Source organism: Nerophis ophidion, linkage group LG19, assembly GCF_033978795.1.
Source record: "Nerophis ophidion isolate RoL-2023_Sa linkage group LG19, RoL_Noph_v1.0, whole genome shotgun sequence".
Lineage (NCBI taxonomy): Eukaryota > Metazoa > Chordata > Actinopteri > Syngnathiformes > Syngnathidae > Nerophis > Nerophis ophidion.
In genome coordinates this window covers 85784-105000 of record NC_084629.1, presented here as the reverse complement: position 1 = coordinate 105000, position 19217 = coordinate 85784, and the positions used below count along the sequence as shown (strand labels likewise).

The 19217-nt window shown below is 43.0% G+C and overlaps 1 protein-coding gene across 1 annotated transcript in view; it reads right to left on the bottom strand.

Moving 5' to 3' along the window:
• The window catches only part of LOC133537847 (aryl hydrocarbon receptor-like), a 93271-nt gene that overhangs the window by 67438 nt on the left and 6616 nt on the right, over positions 1 to 19217 (bottom strand). The window contains exon 2 of the mRNA XM_061878917.1: positions 16945 to 17132. Coding sequence (XP_061734901.1) covers positions 16945 to 17132 — 188 coding nt within the window. The remainder of the gene's footprint in view (positions 1 to 16944; positions 17133 to 19217) is intronic.

Sequence of the window (19217 nt, the reverse complement as noted above, 5' to 3'; positions counted from 1 at the left end):
CACACACAAAGACATTTAAAGGGTGTGTTATTGATTGTGCTATGGCGCCATCCTTTAAACGAGTTCACTCACTGTGGGTGCAGGAGGGTGAACGTCTAAAAGTGTTTACTGCTGTTCAAAGCTTTGAACCGGAAGCAGAAGTGTCGTTTAAGTGTATTGTTGCATTTGAAACAAATGTATTGTTCATAATTGAGGTAATGATTATTATTATTCATTATCAATAGTCGCCACTTCACCGCAGGGCCAACACAGATAGACAGACAACATTCACACTCACATTCACACACTAGGGCCAATTTAGTGTTGCCAATCAACCTATCCCCAGGTGCATAATAAGCGGTAGAAAATGGATGGATGGATGGATTATCAATAGTGCTATTCCTATTTGTATTTTTATTGCTCCATATATTCATTGTAATCCCTGTGTTATTAATATTTACTTCACTGCTTCTTTGTTATTATTGTTTACTTTAATATTTGTACATATCCTATTTGCTGATGTTGCTCTGTTGTTGATGTTATTTGTGGTTGCTGTTGCGCTTCGATCCGGCTGCACCAAACATGAAAATAAATTCATTTAATAAAGTTAAATACAATTACGGCAACAGGAGAAGTATCCCACACTAAAGTTAATCTGTACAGCAGATATAGATCTATTACAACTACAGTATGATTTGCCTGAGTGGCTGGACAGGACAAAAAAAAGCAAAAAAAAACTTTCGGTCTTCTAGCCATCCATAGCGTTCTACTTGTATGGGTTCTTCATTCATCTCTCCAAGCAGCGTTTGTAGGTTTTACAATATAACTAAAACAATCCTTACTTACTAAACTGTCCCATGTGTGATGTCTGTTGGAGTGTTTTCATGCATATTTGTACGTGCTATCGTAATGTAACAAAGCTAGCGTCGTTACCATTAGCTAATATGCTAACACATTGACGAGTGTCTATGTTAGTATTATTAACTTACAACAGCCTTCTTTTTGTATTGTTTGAGTTTCACAAATCCCTCAATAAATTCACCAGAACGCATACTTGCCAACCTTCCCGGATTTTCCAGGAGACTCCCAAAATTCAGCGCCTCTACCGAAAACCTCCCGGGACAAATTTTCTCCCCAAAATCTCCAGAAATTCAGGCGGAGCTGGAGGCCACGCCCCTCCAGCTCCATGCGAACCCGAGTGACGTGTCGACAGCCTGTTTTCACGTCCGCTTTCCCACAATATAAACAGAGTGCCTGCCCAATGATGTTATAACTGTACAATGATCAAGGGCGAGTTCTTGGTTTCTTATGTGGGTTTATTGCTAGGCAGTCTCATTAACGGCCTCCCAGCAAGGCGACAACACCCAACAACAGCAGTCACGTTTTCGTCTACCGTAAAACAGTTTGTAAAGAGCAATGTAGTGACACTCTTAAAGAGGACAATATTGCCATCTACTGTGCATGCATATGTGACAATAACATCTACGGCTTTTAGAGCAGTGGTTCTCAACCTTTTTTCAGAGATGTACACCCTGTGTACATTTTTTTAATTCAAGTACCCCCTAATCAACAATGCAAAGCCTTTTTGGTTGAAAAAAAAAGATAAAGAAGTAAAATACAGCACTATGTCATCAGTTTCTGATTTATTAAATTGTACAACAGTGCAAAATATTGCTCATTTGTAGTGGTCTTTCTTGAACTATTTGGAAAAAAAGATATAAATATAACAAAAAATGTGTTGAAAAATAAACAAGTGATTCAATTACAAATAAAGATTCCTACACATGTCCAGGGTGTACCCCGCCTTCCGCCCGATTGTGGCTGAGATAGGCACCAGCGCCCCCCGCGACCCCAAAGGGAATAAGCGGTAGCTAACGGATGGATGGATAGCTGTAAATATACTCCTCCCCTCTTAACCACGCCCCCAGCCACGCCCACCCCAACCCACCCCCTGAAACCGGTGGTCTCAAGGTTGGCAAGTATGCCAGAACGTCACCGTGTATTTATTGAGTCTGATTAGCTGATTGGAGAGCCAGCTTCCGCAGCTAGTGGGTCCATGACGACGACTTCTGTTTTGTTTGATTTGCCGTTTGGAAACGATTAAGATATGTGAAGAAAAATTTACAAAATAATTATGTGTAAATGACTCATTTCACAACGTATCTGCGGCTTATAGCGGTATGGGAAACTTTTTTTTGTGGCTAATACACGCTCTATAGCGGGGGTCACCAACCTTTCTTGAAACCAAGAGATACTTCTTGGGTACTGATTAATGTGAAGGGCTACCAGTTTGATACACACTTTGATAAATTGCCAGAAATAGCCAATTTGCTCAATTTACCTTTAATAAATACATATATATAAATATATATACTGTATATACATACATATATATATATATACACACACATATGTATATATGTGTGTATATATATATCTATATATACACACATATATGCAGCAAGAGCAGCACTTACCAGCTCACTGGTAAGTGCTGCTACTTGAGTTATTTTTAGAACAGGCCAGCGGGCGACTCATCTGGTCCTTACGGGCTACCTGGTGCCCGCGGGCACCCCGTTGGTGACCCTTGTTCTATAGTCTGTAAAAGAGGGTAGTTTAGTGCACACACACACACACACAGACACACACACACACACACACACACACACACTAATGCATGTGTGTTTGTGTGCTAATTACTCTGGCAGAGTGTGAATGGCAGCGAGTAAATATAGAACATTTCAACTCCTTCACCCCGTGAACACTGCAGAGGGTGAACACGCGATGCGCACGCACACACACGCTGACCCCTCCCCCCACCCACACATGGATGCATGCAACACACAGGAACACGCGGTCGCTAATGCAAGGTTTGGGGGGGGTGTTGCACAGGAGGTTTTCCCTCTCCATCACATGCTTGCATATTTGCTCATGAGGCGGAGTCGACACTGATTCCTGGGTCCTCTCCTAACGTGGCCCGCATTCCTGGCGGCAGGGAGGAGGGGGAAGGTTATGCGTGCGGCACACATACAGTAGCTCTCCCTTTTATTCGCCACAGTTACGTGAGCAAACATGGCGGCCGCGTCTGCGGACATCGGTGACATGAACTCTTCTCTTTTTGTTGTTTTATGACCTGTGTTGAACATTAGTTCATCGGTCACTCGCCCTCCTTGTTGGCGATGGTGGCGTGCATAATTCATGGTCTTTACGTATGCTCGCATCCAGCGGGACTTGTTAGTGCTGCTCTATTAATGCAACTATATAAAAGCATGTTAATTATACATCATGTCTTCCTACTTCTCATCTGCAACATGCATGATCTTCTTAGCATTGTTAGTGGTAATAGTCTTGTTAAAAGTTAAAGTTAAAGTACCAATGATTGTCACACACACACTAGATGTGGCGAAATTATTCTCTGCATTTGACCCATCACCCTTGATCACCCCCTGGGAGGTGAGGGGAGCAGTAGGCAGCAGCTGTGCCGCGCCTGGGAATCATTTATGGTGATTTAACCCCCAATTCCAACCCTTAATGCTGAGTGCCAAGCAGGGAGGTAATGGGCCCCATTTTTATAGTTTTTGGTATGACTCTGCCGGGATTTGAACTCACGACCTACCGATCTCAGGGCGGACACTGGCATCTGTAGCGGTGTAAGCAGAATTTGAGGTCTCAGCATTTTGAGCATGTTAGTGTTAGCAGTGTTAAAGGCCTACTGAAATGAGATTTTCTTATTTAAACGGGGATAACAGGTCCATTCTATGTGTCATACTTGATCATTTCGCGATATTGCCATATTTTTGCTGAAAGAACATCGACGATCAAGTTCCCAACTTTTGGTCGCTAATAAAAAAGCCTTGCCTGTACCGGACGTAGCAGACAATGTGCGCGTGACGTCACGGGTTGTAGAGCTCCTCACATCCTCACATTGTTTACAATCATAGCCACCAGCAGCAAGAGCGATTCGGACAGAGAAAGCGACAATTTCACCATTATTTGAGCGAGGATGAAAGATTTGTGAATGAGGATAGTGAGAGTGAAGGACTAGAAAAAAAAAAAGGCGAGGACAGTGGGAGAGATTCAGACGTTATTAGACACATTTACTAGGATAATTCTGGAAAATCCCTTATCTGCCTATTGTGTTACTAGTGTTTTAGTGAGATTATATGGTACCTGAAAGTCGGAGTGGTGTGGCCACGAGTGGGAGGAGGTAATAGTCCGCAGCAGCTGCAGGAGGACGCAAACCCCGCTCATAACTACTGTAAGAGCCGACTTATTACCACAATTTTCTCACCGAAACCTGCCGGTTGACATGTCGTCGGGATCCATGTTCGCTTGACCGCTCTGTTCCATAGTAAAGCTTCGCCTTCGGGAATTTTAAACAAGGAAACACCGGCTGTGTTTGTGTTGCTAAAGGCAGCCGCAACACACCGCTTCCCACCTATGTCTTTCTACTTTGAATTCTCCATTATTAATTGAACAAATTGCAAAAGATTCAGCAACACAGATGTCCAGAATACTGTGTAATTATGCCATTAAAGCAGACTAATTATAGCTTGGATCGGGCTGGAAAAAAATGTCCGATACGACCTGAGACGTCAAACGCACGCTTCATCATACGCGTCATCATTCCGCGACGTTTTCAACACGATACTTTGCGGGAAATTTAAAATTACAATTTAGTAAACTAAATAGGCCGTATTGGCATGTGTTGCAATATTAATATTTCATCATTGATATATAAACTATCAGACTGTGTAGTCGGTTGTAGTGGGTTTCAGTAGGCCTTTAATGGTAAGAATCTTTAGCATGTTAGCAGAATTAATGATGTTACCAGAATTTGTGATGTTAGCATCTTTAGCATATTGGCATTGTACACTGAATTTGAGGTGATAGCATTTTGAGTTTGTTAGTGTTAGCAGAGTTAATGGTAACAATATTTAGCATGTTAGCAGAATTAGTGATGTTACCATCTTTAGCATGTTAACAGTGTTAGCAGAATTCGTGATGTTGGCATCTTTAGCATGTTGGCATTGTACGCCGATTTTGAGGTGATAGCATTTTGAGTTTGTTAGTGTTAGCAGAGTTAATGGTAACAATATTTAGCATGTTAGCCGAATTCGGGTATTAGCATCCTTAGCATGTTAACAGTGTTTGCAGAATTTGTGGTGTTAGCATCTTTAGCATGTTGGCAGTGTACGCCGAATTTGAGGTGTTAGCATTTTGAGTCTGTTAGTGTTAGCAGAGTTAATGGTAACAATATTTAGCATGTTAGCAGAATTAGTGATGGTAGCATCTTTAGCATGTTAACAGTGTTAGCATCTTTAGCATGCTGGTAATGTGAGCAGAATTTGAGGTGTTAGCATTTTGAGTGTTAGTGTCAGCAGAGTTAATGGTAAGAATCTTTAGCATGTTAGCAGTGTTAGTGATGTTAGCATCTTTAGCATGTTAACAGTGTTAGCAGAATTAGTGTTGTTAGTATCTTTAGCATGTTAGCAATGTAAGCAGAATTTGAGGTCTTAGCATTTTGCAGAATTATAGGTGGTTGCATTTTAAGCGTGTTAACAGCGTTAGCAGAGTTCGGTAAGCATCTTTAGCGTGTTAGCTGAATTTGGGATTTTAGTATGTTAGCAGAATTTGTAGCATAAGCATCTTTAACATGTTAACAGTGCAGAATAAGTAACAGTGTTAGCAAACTTTATTGTTAAAGTAACTTTAGCATGTTAGCAGGGTTAGCAGTATTTTTTTGCCATTTTCGGAGCAGGATCCTTTTAATAAAAACACAAAATAAAAGCGTTAGGCAGGGGTGTCCAAACTTTTTCCACAGATCAAAGGAGCCGGGGGCCATTTTGATCATTTTTATTTTCAAAACCAATAGAATATATAGATTTTTTTTAACTTTAAGGCTGCCTTAATCTTTGGTCCCGGGGACCCGAAAGGTTCATAGAAATGTTAGAGTAGGAAGGGGATTCATACGGCCCCATTTGTCGCCGTTTACCTGACACATTAAACGTAACAAATTGGGCGTTTCACTAACCACCTTTGCCGTCAGTTAGCAGTAAAGTGTTGAATATCTTAAAATGTGTTTTTATTTTGGATAATTAGTCATATCTTGGAATATGGGATCCATTATTTACGTTTGTTTTAACTGTTAATTAATGGCTTTGATGGCAATGTAAATGAGTGATTATAATAATGATGTTTCAATGGTTTTTAAATACTGTTATGTTGGAATTCTTATTAATATTGATACTGTTATTGATATCATTCAATTTTGTCTGACTTTTTTGATTTTATTGTGTCACATTTGTTTGTCTTCTCAATTGCTCCGTCTATTTGGAATTTTGCTGGGCTGGGATTGGTTTGGATGTGGAATTGTATTATTATGTGTTATTTTGTTGGACTGATTATGATATAAAAAAAATTTAAATGCAATAAAAAAAATAAATTAAATCGGTTTTGTGGCAATACCCAACTTTTACCAAAGTGTCAGTTGCTATGTAGAGTGGCACTTTCCATTATTTTTGGCAGACTGCATCCCGAAATAATTAACCCCAACCTCTCTTCCTCTCACACGAGATCCACCCAGGAAATGGGGCTATATGAATACCCTCCCTACTTTCTCCTTATATAACTCTCTACAGAGAGTTATATAAAAAAATTTACCATCTGCCGGTAACTAAAATGATCCTCAACCAAAATCTTGCTATTTCCTTGTTCATAATCTATTGTAATTTCTACGGCTGACCGTTTAGGCAGCAAACTAGTAGGGCCTAAAAGAATTGTTCCTCTTTTGCCAAATGAGCTTACATTAATGCTTGTTAATTGTATTCATGTTCTATTTTGATTCATATCGCAGCACATTTAGGCAGCAAACTAGTTGAATCTGAATGACTTTTGGCAGTTTGCTAGTTACTAAAATTGTCTCGCAAACACTCGCATGCTTTTTTTTTTTTTGCCCACATTCTGTTTTATTTACTATAGCAGCCCGTTTAAGCAACAAACTAGATGGGCCTGAATAACCTTTACCTGTTTCTGCTAAGTAATCAAATGGTCTAACACCAATGCTCATTCTCTTTTTTACATTATTATTTTAGTCCTGCTGCAGCCCGTTTAGGCAGCACACTAGTAGGACCTATTTGACTTTTACCATCTGCTGGTTACTGAAATTATTATCAACCAAAATCGTACTATTTTTCTTGTTTACGTTCTGTTTTGATTTCAATGGCAGCCTATTGAGGCCGCAAACTAGTAGGGCCTGAATGATTGTTTTCCTCTTTTGCCAAATGATCTTACATTCATTCTGGCTCTTTTGTTAAGATTGTATTTTGATTCCTATCGCAGCACATTTAGGCAGCAAACGAGTTGGGCTTGAATGACTTTTGCCAATTTGCTAGTTACTGAAATGGTCTTGCATACACTTGAACTCTTTTTGCCAACAATCTGTTTCACTTACTATAGCAGCCCGTTTAAGCAGCAAACTACATGGGCCTGAATAACCTTTGCCTGTTGCTGCCACGTAATCAAATGGTCTAACACCTATGCTTACTCTCTTGTTTACATTATGATTTTAGTCCTGCTACAGCCCGTTTAGGCAGCAAACGAGTAGGACCTATTTGACTTTTATCATCTGCTGGTTACTGAAATCATCATCAACTAAAATCTTACTATTTTTCTTGTTTACGTTCAGTTTTGATTTCAATGGCTTTACATTATGATTTTAGTCCTGTGGCACCCCGTTTAGGTAGAAAATTAGATTTACTTTTTCTGATTGCTGATTACTGAAATGATCTTGAACCAAAGACTTGCTATTTCCTTGTATACGTTCTATTTTGATTTCTAAGGCGGCCCGTTTAGGCCCTATACTGCCTTGCTGCTTACAGTGAGATTCCTAATCTGCTAATTCAATAGTACTAGTAGTAGTACTAGTAGTAGTATTTCATGAGCTGCACTAAAGTACGATATCAACATTCAATGGCGCCTGTACAAGTCCACAGGAACGCGGCGTGCACCAGCAAGAAGAATGGTTACGCCTACTGAGGTCATGTGACCGCAGCTTTAAGGCAGGAGGGCGCTTGTGAGAAAGCCAGAAAAGCCCTTATTGGCTTAGTTGTGTCATCCTAGATCTTGTCAAGACCTCTGAGGACTCTTGGACAAGATTCCCTGAAACCAAAACATAAAACCTAAAGGCAGGTCAAATCCGCGAGTGCTGACTCGGCGTATTCTCAAAGGAAAAATACGTTTTAAATACTTTTCGTTTATTCAGGTGTGAATGTGTATGTGTTGTAAAACAATCCTGACAATAAATATAAATTCAACTCTTCAATTTCTAAATCAACCTCAGTTATGTCTATATATATATATATATATATTTTTTTTTTTAAAGACCTATCAGTCACAATCCTGTATTTTATGGCAAATACTCAAAATGTGCGATATTTTCTGCACCAAAAACATTCAAAGTGGAATATTTGATGTGAAGTAATTGGAGCCTTCAATAGGTTGATAATTCAACAACATTGATTTTAATTTGTCATTATTTTTGGCGAAACGACAGTTTAAAAATAAAAATTGCACTAAATTTTTTGGGCACCCAAAAGGGTCCCACTCATAAAAAAGGGAAAAATAAGTGGTGTTTTTTTTATTTACTTAAGATCAACTTCATATACGTGTGTGTGTGTGTGTGTGTGTGTGTGTGTGTGTGTGTGATAATATATTATGGTCTTTTTGTTGAATAAAACTTGATTTATTATCTGGCAAACACACAAATTATGCAAAATTTTCCCCACAAAACATTTCAAAGTGGAATATTTGATGTGAAGTAATTTGAGCCTTCAATAGGTCTTTTGATTGTTTGATTGATACTTTTATTAGTAGATTGCACAGTACAGTACATATTCCGTACAATTGACCACTAAATCGTAACACCCGAATAAGTTTTTAACTTGTTTAAGTCAAGGTCCACGTTAATCAATTCATAACAACATTAATTTTAATGTGTTATAATTTTTGTTGCAACGACAATTTAAAAACAAAAATTGCACAACATTTCTCGGCGTCCCACTCATAAAAATGGAAAAATAATAAAGCTTTTAGTTTTTTGCCCTTTTTTTCCACAATCCTCTTTTTATGGCAAAAACACAAAATGTGCAATAAGTGGAATATTTGAGGTGAAGTAATTGGAGCTTTCAATGGGTCGATAATTCATAACAACATTGATTTTAATTTGTTGTTATTTTTGGTGAAACGACAGTTTAAAAACAAAAATTACACTACACTAAATTTCTTGGGGACCCAAAAGGGGCCCACTCATGAAAAGGGACAAATAAGTGGTATTTTTTTTTTGTATTTACAGTACTTAAGATCAACTTCATCCAGTTGTGTGTGTGTGTGTTTTGTTTGTTTTATAGCCTTTTTGTTGAATAAAACTTAGTTTATTATCTGGCAAACACACAAATTATGCAAACTTTTCCCCACAAAACATTTCAAAGTGGAATATTTGATGTGAAGTAATTGGAGCCTTCAATAGGTCAATCATTTATAACATTGATTTTGATTCATTATTACCTTTTGGTGCATTTACAGCTTTACACAAAAAACAGTCTGCAAGGCAGCGTTGTGTTGCTAGAGTACACTAGTAGCAGTACAACATTACGACAAGTGTGGAGGAGAGGGATGCTAGTGCTAACCGCTAACTCTGACAAAATGTGCAAGCCATCTGTCAGGCTGGATAACGCTTAGTCAGCAAAATGGACATTGGCCGTCTTCGGGTCTTTGTTCCGCCGTAATCCTAATCCTGCTATCGCTCTTCGCAAAAGGGGAACAATTAAGGGAGCGCGCACGAGTGCAGAACAAGCGAGCCGTCAGGTCGGACCCATAGATGTCCGAGGGGGTAAATAAACTTGACAGTTCACCGTCCAAACGGCAGACAACAGCTGTGAAGATGAGTGCTGGGGGGTTGGTTCAACAACCCCAATAACGCCAAGCATGCCCTCCCACCCCCGCGCCCATTATAGCTCCTGACAACAGCCAAGATGGCCGCCGGCTCGGATAATACCGTGAGCCTGCCGGCTTAACGAGGCTTTGTTCAGCTCGGATGTTTTTCAAAACAAAAGCACACTTCTGATATTCCTTCTCGCTGTCACATGCTTTCCCATAATGCACCGGGGCCATATGTCACCGCATGAGGCGTTCCCACAGCCCCCCCACCCCCGACAAGCAGGACTTAGCGTGTTTACATACAACAAATTATTGCGAAGCGCAAAGGCGGCCCTGGGCGTCGGGGCCCCCGAGTGGAGCCGCTCGCTGGACGAAAGCGGCCTTGAGCTTGTTAGTGACTTAGAGCGCGTACAGGAAGTAGGCTAATGCGGTTAGACGCAGGACGCGGGGACGTGTTCAACAAGACACCTTGCAGCTACAGTCCGTAATGCTGGGCGTCCAATAGGAAGAGAGGCATGAAATATTCAAAACAAAAACACCTCAGACGTCACATGACATGTTGGCGTTTGAGGCCCCGCCCCCAAACAGCCATTTCCAAAGCAGCTTAAACAAACATCGCTCGGCCTCCATTTCATAAATTCTTTAAAGCGGGCGTGAATGATTCATGGCCCGGCCGCAGTGCAGCAGCCTTTCTTCGCCCTCGCTCGTCCCACGCCGGAGAGGGAGAGAGAGGACGTACGCGCGCACGCTGGGTTGTCAGCGCGCGACTCCCGCGTCTCGTTCTGCCGCCTGGAGAACGGCTGACGTCGCCGCCACGCACGGACTCGCCTTGTCGATTAAATATTGAGGCCGTCTTCGCCGCCATCGAGTCATCAGAACGAGGCGGTGGCTGCACACTCGTCGCGCGGAGACGATCCGGATGAACTGTGACATGTTAGCAAACAAACATCCAGACCCAAAATGTACCATGTGACCTTCCAATTCAATGGCAACCCTTTGAGGCAGCAAACTAGTCAAGCATGATTGGCTCCCTCTGTCTGCTGCTTGCTGAAATGATCTCCAACCACTATCTTGCTATATTCTTGTTCACGTTCTATTTTCATTTCTATGGCAGCCCCTTTAGGCAGCCAACTAGTAGGGTCTGATTGGCTCTGTCTGTCTGCTGGTTGCTGAAATGATTTTCAACCAGTATCGTGCTATATACTTGTTTATGTTCTATTTTGATTTCTACGGCAGCCCGTTTTTTGGGGTCTGATTAATTTGTTCCCTCTGCTAGTTACTGAAATGATCTTGAACCAATTCTTGTTATATTCTAATTCACATTCTATTTTATTTCTATTGCAGCCCATTTAGGCAGCCAATTAGTAGGGTCTGATTGGCTCTCTCTGTCTGCTAGTTGCTGAAATGATCTCCAACCACTATCTTGCTATATTCTAATTCACATTCTATTTTGATTTCTATGGCAGCCCATTTAGGCAGCCAACTAGTAGGGTCTGATTGGCTCTGTTTGTCCACTGGTTGCTGAAATAATCTTCAACCAGTATCTTGCTATACTCTCGTTTACGTTCTTTTTTATATATATTGCAGCCCGTTTAGGCAGCCAATTAGTAGGGTCTGAATGGCTCGCTCTGTCTGGTGGTTGCTGAAATGATCTTCAACCAGTATCCTGCTATATTCTTGTTTATGTTTTATTTTGATTTCTATGGCAGCCCGTTTTTTTGGGTGTGATTAATTTGTTCCCTCTGCTGGTTACTGAAATTATCTTGAACCAAATTCTTGCTATATTCTTGTTCATGTTCATTTTGGATTTCCATGGCAGCTCGTTTAGGCAGCAAACTAATACGTTCTGATTGGCTCTTTTCCTCTGCCGGTTACTGACATGATCTTGTACGAAGGTCTTGGTTTTTTCCTGTTTATATAGCAACCTATTTAGGCAGAAAATTAGTAAGGCCTAAATGCCGCTCTCTGTCCCTCTCCTCTCCGAGCTGCTACCTTACCGTGGTAGAGGAGTTTGCGTGTCCCAATGATCCTAGGAGCTATGTTGTCTGGGGGCTTTCATGCCCCCTGGTAGGGTCTCCCAAGACAAACAGGTCCTAGGTGAGTGATCAGACAAAAAGCAGCTCTAAGACTTCTATGGAATTACAACAAAATGAACTCAGATATCCCTCGCCCGGACGCGGGTCACCGGGGCCCTGCTCTGGAGCCAGGCCCGGAGTTGGGGCACGATGGCGAGCGCCTGGTGGCCGGGCCTGTCCCCATGGGGCCCGGCCGGGCACAGCCCGAAGAGGCAACGTGGGTCATCCCTCCAATGGGCTCACCACTCATAGAAGGGGCCATAGAGGTCGGGTGCATTGTGAGCTGGGCGGCAGCCGAAGGCAGGGCACTTGGCGGTCCGATCCTCGGCTACAGAAGCTAGCTCTTGGGACGTGGAACGTCACCTCACTGGGGGGAAAGGAGCCTGAGCTAGTCCGCGAGGTAGAGAAGTTCCGGCTGGATATAGTCGGACTCACCTCGACGCACAGCAAGGGCTCTGGAACCTGTTCTCTCGAGAGGGACTGGACCCTCTTCCACTCTGGCGTTGCCGGCAGTGAGAGGCGACGGGCTGGGGTGGCAATTCTGGTTGCCCCCCCGCTCAAAGCCTGCACGTTTGAGTTCAACCCAGTGGACGAGAGGGTAGCTTCCCTTCGCCTTCGGGTGGAGGGACGGGTCCTGACTGTTGTTTGTGCTTACGCACCAAACAGCAGTTCAGAATACCCACCCTTTTTGGGTACACTCGAGGGAGTACTCGAAAGTGCTCCCCCGGGTGATTCCCTTGTCCTACTGGGGGACTTCAACGCTCATGTTGGCAACGACAGTGAAACCTGGAGAGGCATGATTGGGAAGAATGGTCGCCCGGATCTAAACTCGAGTGGTGTTTTGTTATTGGACTTTTGTGCTCGTCACGGATTGTCCATAACAAACACCATGTTCAAACATAAGGGTGTCCATATGTGTACTTGGCACCAGGACACCCTAGGCCGCAGTTCCATAATCGACTTTGTAGTTGTGTCATCGGATTTGCGGCCTTATGTTTTGGACACTCGGGTTAAGAGAGGGGCGGAGCTTTCTACCAATCACCACCTGGTGGTGAGTTGGCTGCGATGGTGGGGGAGGATGCCGGAAAGACCTGGCAGGCCCAAACGCATTGTGAGGGTCTGCTGGGAACGTCTGGCAGAGTCTCCTGTCAGAGAGAGTTTCAATTCACACCTCCGGGAGAACTTTGAACATGTCACGAGGGAGGTGCGGGACATTGAGTCCGAGTGGACCATGTTCCGAACCTCTATTGTCGAGGCGGCTGATTGGAGCTGTGGCCGCAAGGTTGTTGGTGCCTGTCGTGGCGGTAATCCCAGAACCCGTTGGTGGACACCAGCAGTGAGGGATGCCGTCAAGCTGAAGAAGGAGTCCTATCGGGTTCTTTTGGATCATAGGACTCCGGAGGCAGTGGACGGGTACCGACGGGCCAAGCGGGGTGCAGCTTTAGCGGTCGCGGGGGCAAAAACTCGGACATGGGAAGAGTTCGGGGAAGCCATGGAAAACGACTTCCGGACGGCTTCGAAGCGATTCTGGACCACCATACGCCGCCTCAGGAAGGGGAAGCAGTGCACTATCAACACCGTGTATGGTGCGGATGGTGTTCTGCTGACTTCGACTGCGGATGTTGTGGATCGGTGGAGGGAATACTTCGAAGACCTCCTCAATCCCACCAACACGTCTTCCTTTGAGGAAGCGGTTCCTAGGGAATCTGTAGTGGACTCTCCTATTTCTGGGGCTGAGGTCGCTGAGGTAGTTAAAAAGCTCCTCGGCGGCAAGGCCCCGGGGGTGGATGAGATCCGCCCGGAGTTCCTTAAGGCTCTGGATGCTGTGAGGCTGTCTTGGTTGACAAGACTCTGCAGCATCGCGTGGACATCGGGGGCGGTACCTCTGGATTGGCAGACCGGGGTGGTGGTCCCTCTCTTTAAGAAGGGGGACCGGAGGGTGTGTTCCAACTATCGTGGGATCACACTCCTCAGCCTTCCCGGTAAGGTTTATTCAGGTGTACTGGAGAGGAGGCTTCGCCGGATAGTCGAACCTCGGATTCAGGAGGAACAGTGTGGTTTTCGTCCTGGTCGTGGAACTGTGGACCAGCTCTATACTCTCGGCAGGGTTTTTGAGGGTGCATGGGAGTTTGCCCAACCACTCTACATGTGCTTTGTGGACTTGGAGAAGGCATTCGACCGTGTCCCTCGGGAAGTCCTGTGGGGAGTGCTCAGAGAGTATGGGGTACCGGACTGTCTTATTGTGGCAGTCCGCTCCCTGTACGATCAGTGTCAGAGCTTGGTCCGCATTGCTGGCAGTAAGTCGGACACGTTTCCAGTGAGGGTTGGACTCCGCCAAGGCTGTCCTTTGTCACAGATTCTGTTCATAACTTTTATGGACAGAATTTCTAGGCGGAGCCAAGGCGTTGAGGGGATCCGGTTTGGTGGCCACGGGATTAGGTCTCTGCTTTTTGCAGATGATGTAGTCCTGATGGCTTCATCTGGCCGGTATCTTCAGCTCTCACTGGATCGGTTCGCAGCCGAGTGTGAAGCGACCGTAATGAGAATCAGCACCTCCAAGTCCGAGTCCATGGTTCTCGCCGGGAAAAGGGTGGAGTGCCATCTCCGGGTTGCGGAGGAGACCCTGCCCCAAGTGGAGGAGTTCAAGTACCTAGGAGTCTTGTTCACGAGTGGGGGAGGAGTGGATCGTGAGATCGACAGGCGGATCGGTGCGGCGTCTTCAGTAATGCGGACGTTGTATCGATCCGTTGTGGTGAAGAAGGAGCTGAGCCGGAAGGCAAAGCTCTCAATTTACCGGTCGATCTACGTTCCCATCCTCACCTATGGTCATGAGCTTTGGGTCATGACCGAAAGGATAAGATCACGGGTACAAGCGGCCAAAATGAGTTTCCTCTGCCGTGTGGCGGGGCTCTCCCTTAGAGATAGGGTGAGAAGCTCTGCCATCCGGGAGGAGCTCAACGTAAAGCCACTGCTCCTCCACATCGAGAGGAGCCAGATGAGGTGGTTCGGGCATCTGGTCAGGATGCCACCCGAACGCCTCCCTAGGGATGTGTTTAGGGCACGTCCAGCTGGTAGGAGGCCACGGGGAAGACCCAGGACACGTTGGGAAGACTATGTCTCCCGGCTGGCCTGGGAACGCCTCGGGATCCCCCGGGAAGAGCTAGACGAAGTGGCTAGAGATAGGGAAGTCTGGGCTTCCCTGCTTAGGCTGCTGCCCCCGCGACCCGACCTCGGATAAGCGGAAGATGATGGATGGATGGATGGATAAATGCCGCTCTCTGTCTGCTGGTTACTGAAATTATCTTCAACCAAATTCTTGCTATATTCTTTTTACAATCTATTTTTAATTTCTACGGTAGCTTGTTCTTTCCATCTTGTAGTTACTGAAAATATTTTCAACCAAATGGTTGCTATTTTTTTGTGTATGTTGTATTTTGATTTCTATTGGCAGCCCGTTCAAGCAGCAAGCGAGTACGGCCTAAATGATTTTTTTCCTTTTTTGCCAAATGATCTTACATTAATGCTCGCTCTTGTGTTAACATTCTATTTTGATTTCTCTGGCAGCTAATTTAGGTAGCTAAGTAACTGAACCAGAATAACATTTGCCAGTTTGCTAGTCACTGAAATGGTCTTGCAAGCACCTGCTCTCCTTTTGCCCACATTCTGTTTCAGTTACTATGGCAGCCCGTTTAAGCAACAAACTACTTGGGCCTGAATGACTTTTACACGTTGCTGCCAAATATACAAATGGTCTTACATCAATGCTTGCTGTCTTGTTTACATTCTATTTTGATTTCTACGGCAGACCGTTTAGGCAGCAAACTAGTAAGGCCTATTTGACGTTTGCCATCTTCTGGTTACTGAAATGATCCTACACCAAAATCTTTCTATTTGTTTTTGTTTTATTTCGATATCTTTTGGTAACCAGTTTAGACAACAAACTAGTAGGGCCTGAATGACTTTTTCCTATTTTTCCAAATGATCTTACATAATTGCTGGCTATTTATATTTACGTTCTATTTAGATTCCTATGGCAGCCCATTTAGGCATCAAACTAGTTGGGCCTGAATGACTTTTGCCAGTTTGCTTGTTGATCAAATGGTCTTGCAAACACTTGCTTGCACTCTCCTTGCCAGCTGTCTGTTTCACTTACTATAGACACCCGTTTCAGCAGCAAACTGGTTAGTAATCAAATGGTCTTACAACTTTGTATATGTTCTATGTTGATTTATATGGCAGCTCATTTAAGCAGCCTGATTGACTCATGCCATCTGTTGGTTACTAAAAATATCCTAAACCAAAATATTGTTATTGTCTTGTTCGTGTTCTCTTTTGATATCTATGGCACCCTGTTTAGGTTCAGGCTAGTAGGGCCTGAATGACTTTTTTATCTTGCAAACCCTTGCTCTCTTATTGCGATCATTCTGTTTCTGTTATTATATGAACTTGTTCAAGCCGCAAAATGGTCGGGCCTGAATAATTAATGCCTGTTTGCTGTCAAGTAAACAAATGCTCGCACTCTTGGTTTTATTGTTTTTATTTCTATGGCAGCTCGTTTAGGCGGCACACTAGTTAGGCATAAATGACTTTTGTCGTCTACTGGTTGATGCCATGTACTAAAATCATCTCGCACCAAACTTTTCGTATATCCTGGAGTTTGATTTCTTCTTTTATTCTCTATGGCAGCCCGTTTAGGCAGCCAACTATTTAGGCCTGAAGGACTTTTGCCCTCCACTTTCTGTAGCAACCCATTTAGGCAGTCAAATAGGCCAGTCTAGTAAATCTCCATGGCCTCGACAACAACACATAACTTTGTTAAAACGGATGTTAGGGACCCAAAAGGTGATTGACCACCAATCCCGAGCCTGAACGTCTCCATGTCCCCGACAAGGCAACAGACCCGACATACAGTTTGGCACCCGACTAGCAGCTGGCCAAGTTTGACCCGACTTACCAGAGAAGAAGTTCTTGGCTCGCAGGTAGCTGACGCTCAGGCGCAAGATGGACAGTTTGTCCAGGCTGGCCGTCACTTCTTCCGGAAACGGCAGTAGGCTGGCCAACCTTTCCAGCTCCCCGTTGAGCCGGTCCCGGTGCCGCTTAGATGGGTTGGACTTGGCGCCCTCCGTCGGCGTCTGTTTCACCCTGCAGAACGGGAGAAAATCTTGGAAATGTAAAAAAGTTTGGAAAAGTTAAACGTTGATTGTTGCTTCCAGCCGAAGGAATATCCAATGTCTACTATAGTACAAATATAGTAAAATTATACTATATTGCATATCTATACTATGTACTACAAATATTGCATATAGTATAAATACAGCATATAGTATGTTTATACTATTAAGTATGTTCATACTAAATAGTATAAATGTAGTATATAGCATGTTTATACTATATAGTTTGAATATAGGATAGAGTCAAAATGAGGTATATACAAACCCTGTTTCCATATGAGTTGGGAAATTGTGTGAGAGGTAAATAAAAACATAATACAATCATTCGCTAATCCTTTTCAACACATATTCAATTGAATGCACTACAAACACAAGATATTTGATGTTCAAACTCATAAACTTTATTTATTCTTTTTGCAAATAATAATTAACTTCGAATTTCATGGCTGCAACACATGCCAAAGTAGTTGGGAAAGGGCATGTTCACCACTGTTACATCACCTTTTCTTTTAACAACATTCAATAAACGTTTGGGAACTGAAGAAACTAATTGCTGAAACTTTGAAAGTGGAATTCTTTACCATTTTTGTTTTATGTAGAGCGATAGTCGTTCAACAGTCTGGGGTCTCCGCTGTCGTATTTTACGCTTCATTTCGATCGGAGACAGGTCTGGACTGCAGGCGGGCCAGGAAAGTACCCGCACTCTTTTTTTTACGAAGCCACGCTGTTGTAACACGTTTTGAATGTGGCTTGGCATTGTCTTGCTAAAAAAAGCAGGGGCGTCCATGAAAAAGACGGCGTTTAGATGGCAGCATATGTTGTTCCAAAACCTGTATGTACCTTTCAGCATTAATGTTGCCTTCACAAATGTGTAAGTTACCCATGCTTTGGGCACTAATGCACCCCCATACCATCACAGATTCTGGCTTTTGAACTTTGCGTCGATAACAGTCTGGATGGTTAGCTTCCCCTTTGGTCCAGATGACACCATGTTGAATATTTCCAAAAACAATTTGAAATGTGGACTCGTCTGACCACAGAACACTTTTCCACTTTGCATCAGTCCATCTTAGATGATCTCGGGCCCAGAGAAGCCGGCAGCCTTTCTGGATGTTGTTGATGAAGGGCTTTTGCTTTGCATAGTAGAGCTTTAAGTTACATTTACAGATGTAACGACCAACTGTATTAAGTGACAGTGGTTTTCTGAAGTGTTCCTGAGCCCATGTGGTGATATCCTTTCGAGATTTATGTCGGTTTTCTATACAGTGCCGTCTGAGGTATCGAAGGTCACGTTCATTCAATGTTGGTTTCCGGCCATGCCGCTTACGTGGAGTGATTTCTCCAGATTCTCTGAACCTTTTGATGTCATTATGGACCGTAGACGTTGAAATCCCTAAATTTCTTGCAATTGCACTTTGAGAAGCGTTGTTCTTAAACTGTTTGACTATTTGCTCACGTAGTTGTGGACAAAGGGGTGTACCTCGCCCCATCCATTTTTGTGAAAGACTGAGCATTTTTTGGGAAGCTGTTTTTATACCCAATCATGGCACCCACCTGTTCCCAATTAGCCTGCACACCTGTGGGATGTTCCAAATAAGTGTTTGATGAGCATCCCTCAACTTTATCAGTATTTATTGATTTATTGACATAAAAATATGTTGTCTTTGTAGCATATTCAACTGAATATGGGTTGAAAATGATTTGCAAATCATTGTATTCTGTTTATATTTACATCGAACACAATTTCCCAACTAATATGGAAATGGGGTTTGTAGTATAAATACATTATATATAGTAGAAACATAATATAGAATGAACATATATATAGTAGTACATATTCGATATACATTATCAATATAGTATATGATAAATACTGTGCATTGAGTATGAATATACGAATATAATATAAATGTAGTATAGAGTATGTTTATACTATATAGTATGAATATAGTAGAAAGGAGGTATATAGTATAAACACATTATACATAGTACAAATATGATATAGTATGACTATACTATGTACTGTTGTACACATTTATAATACAGTATCAATATA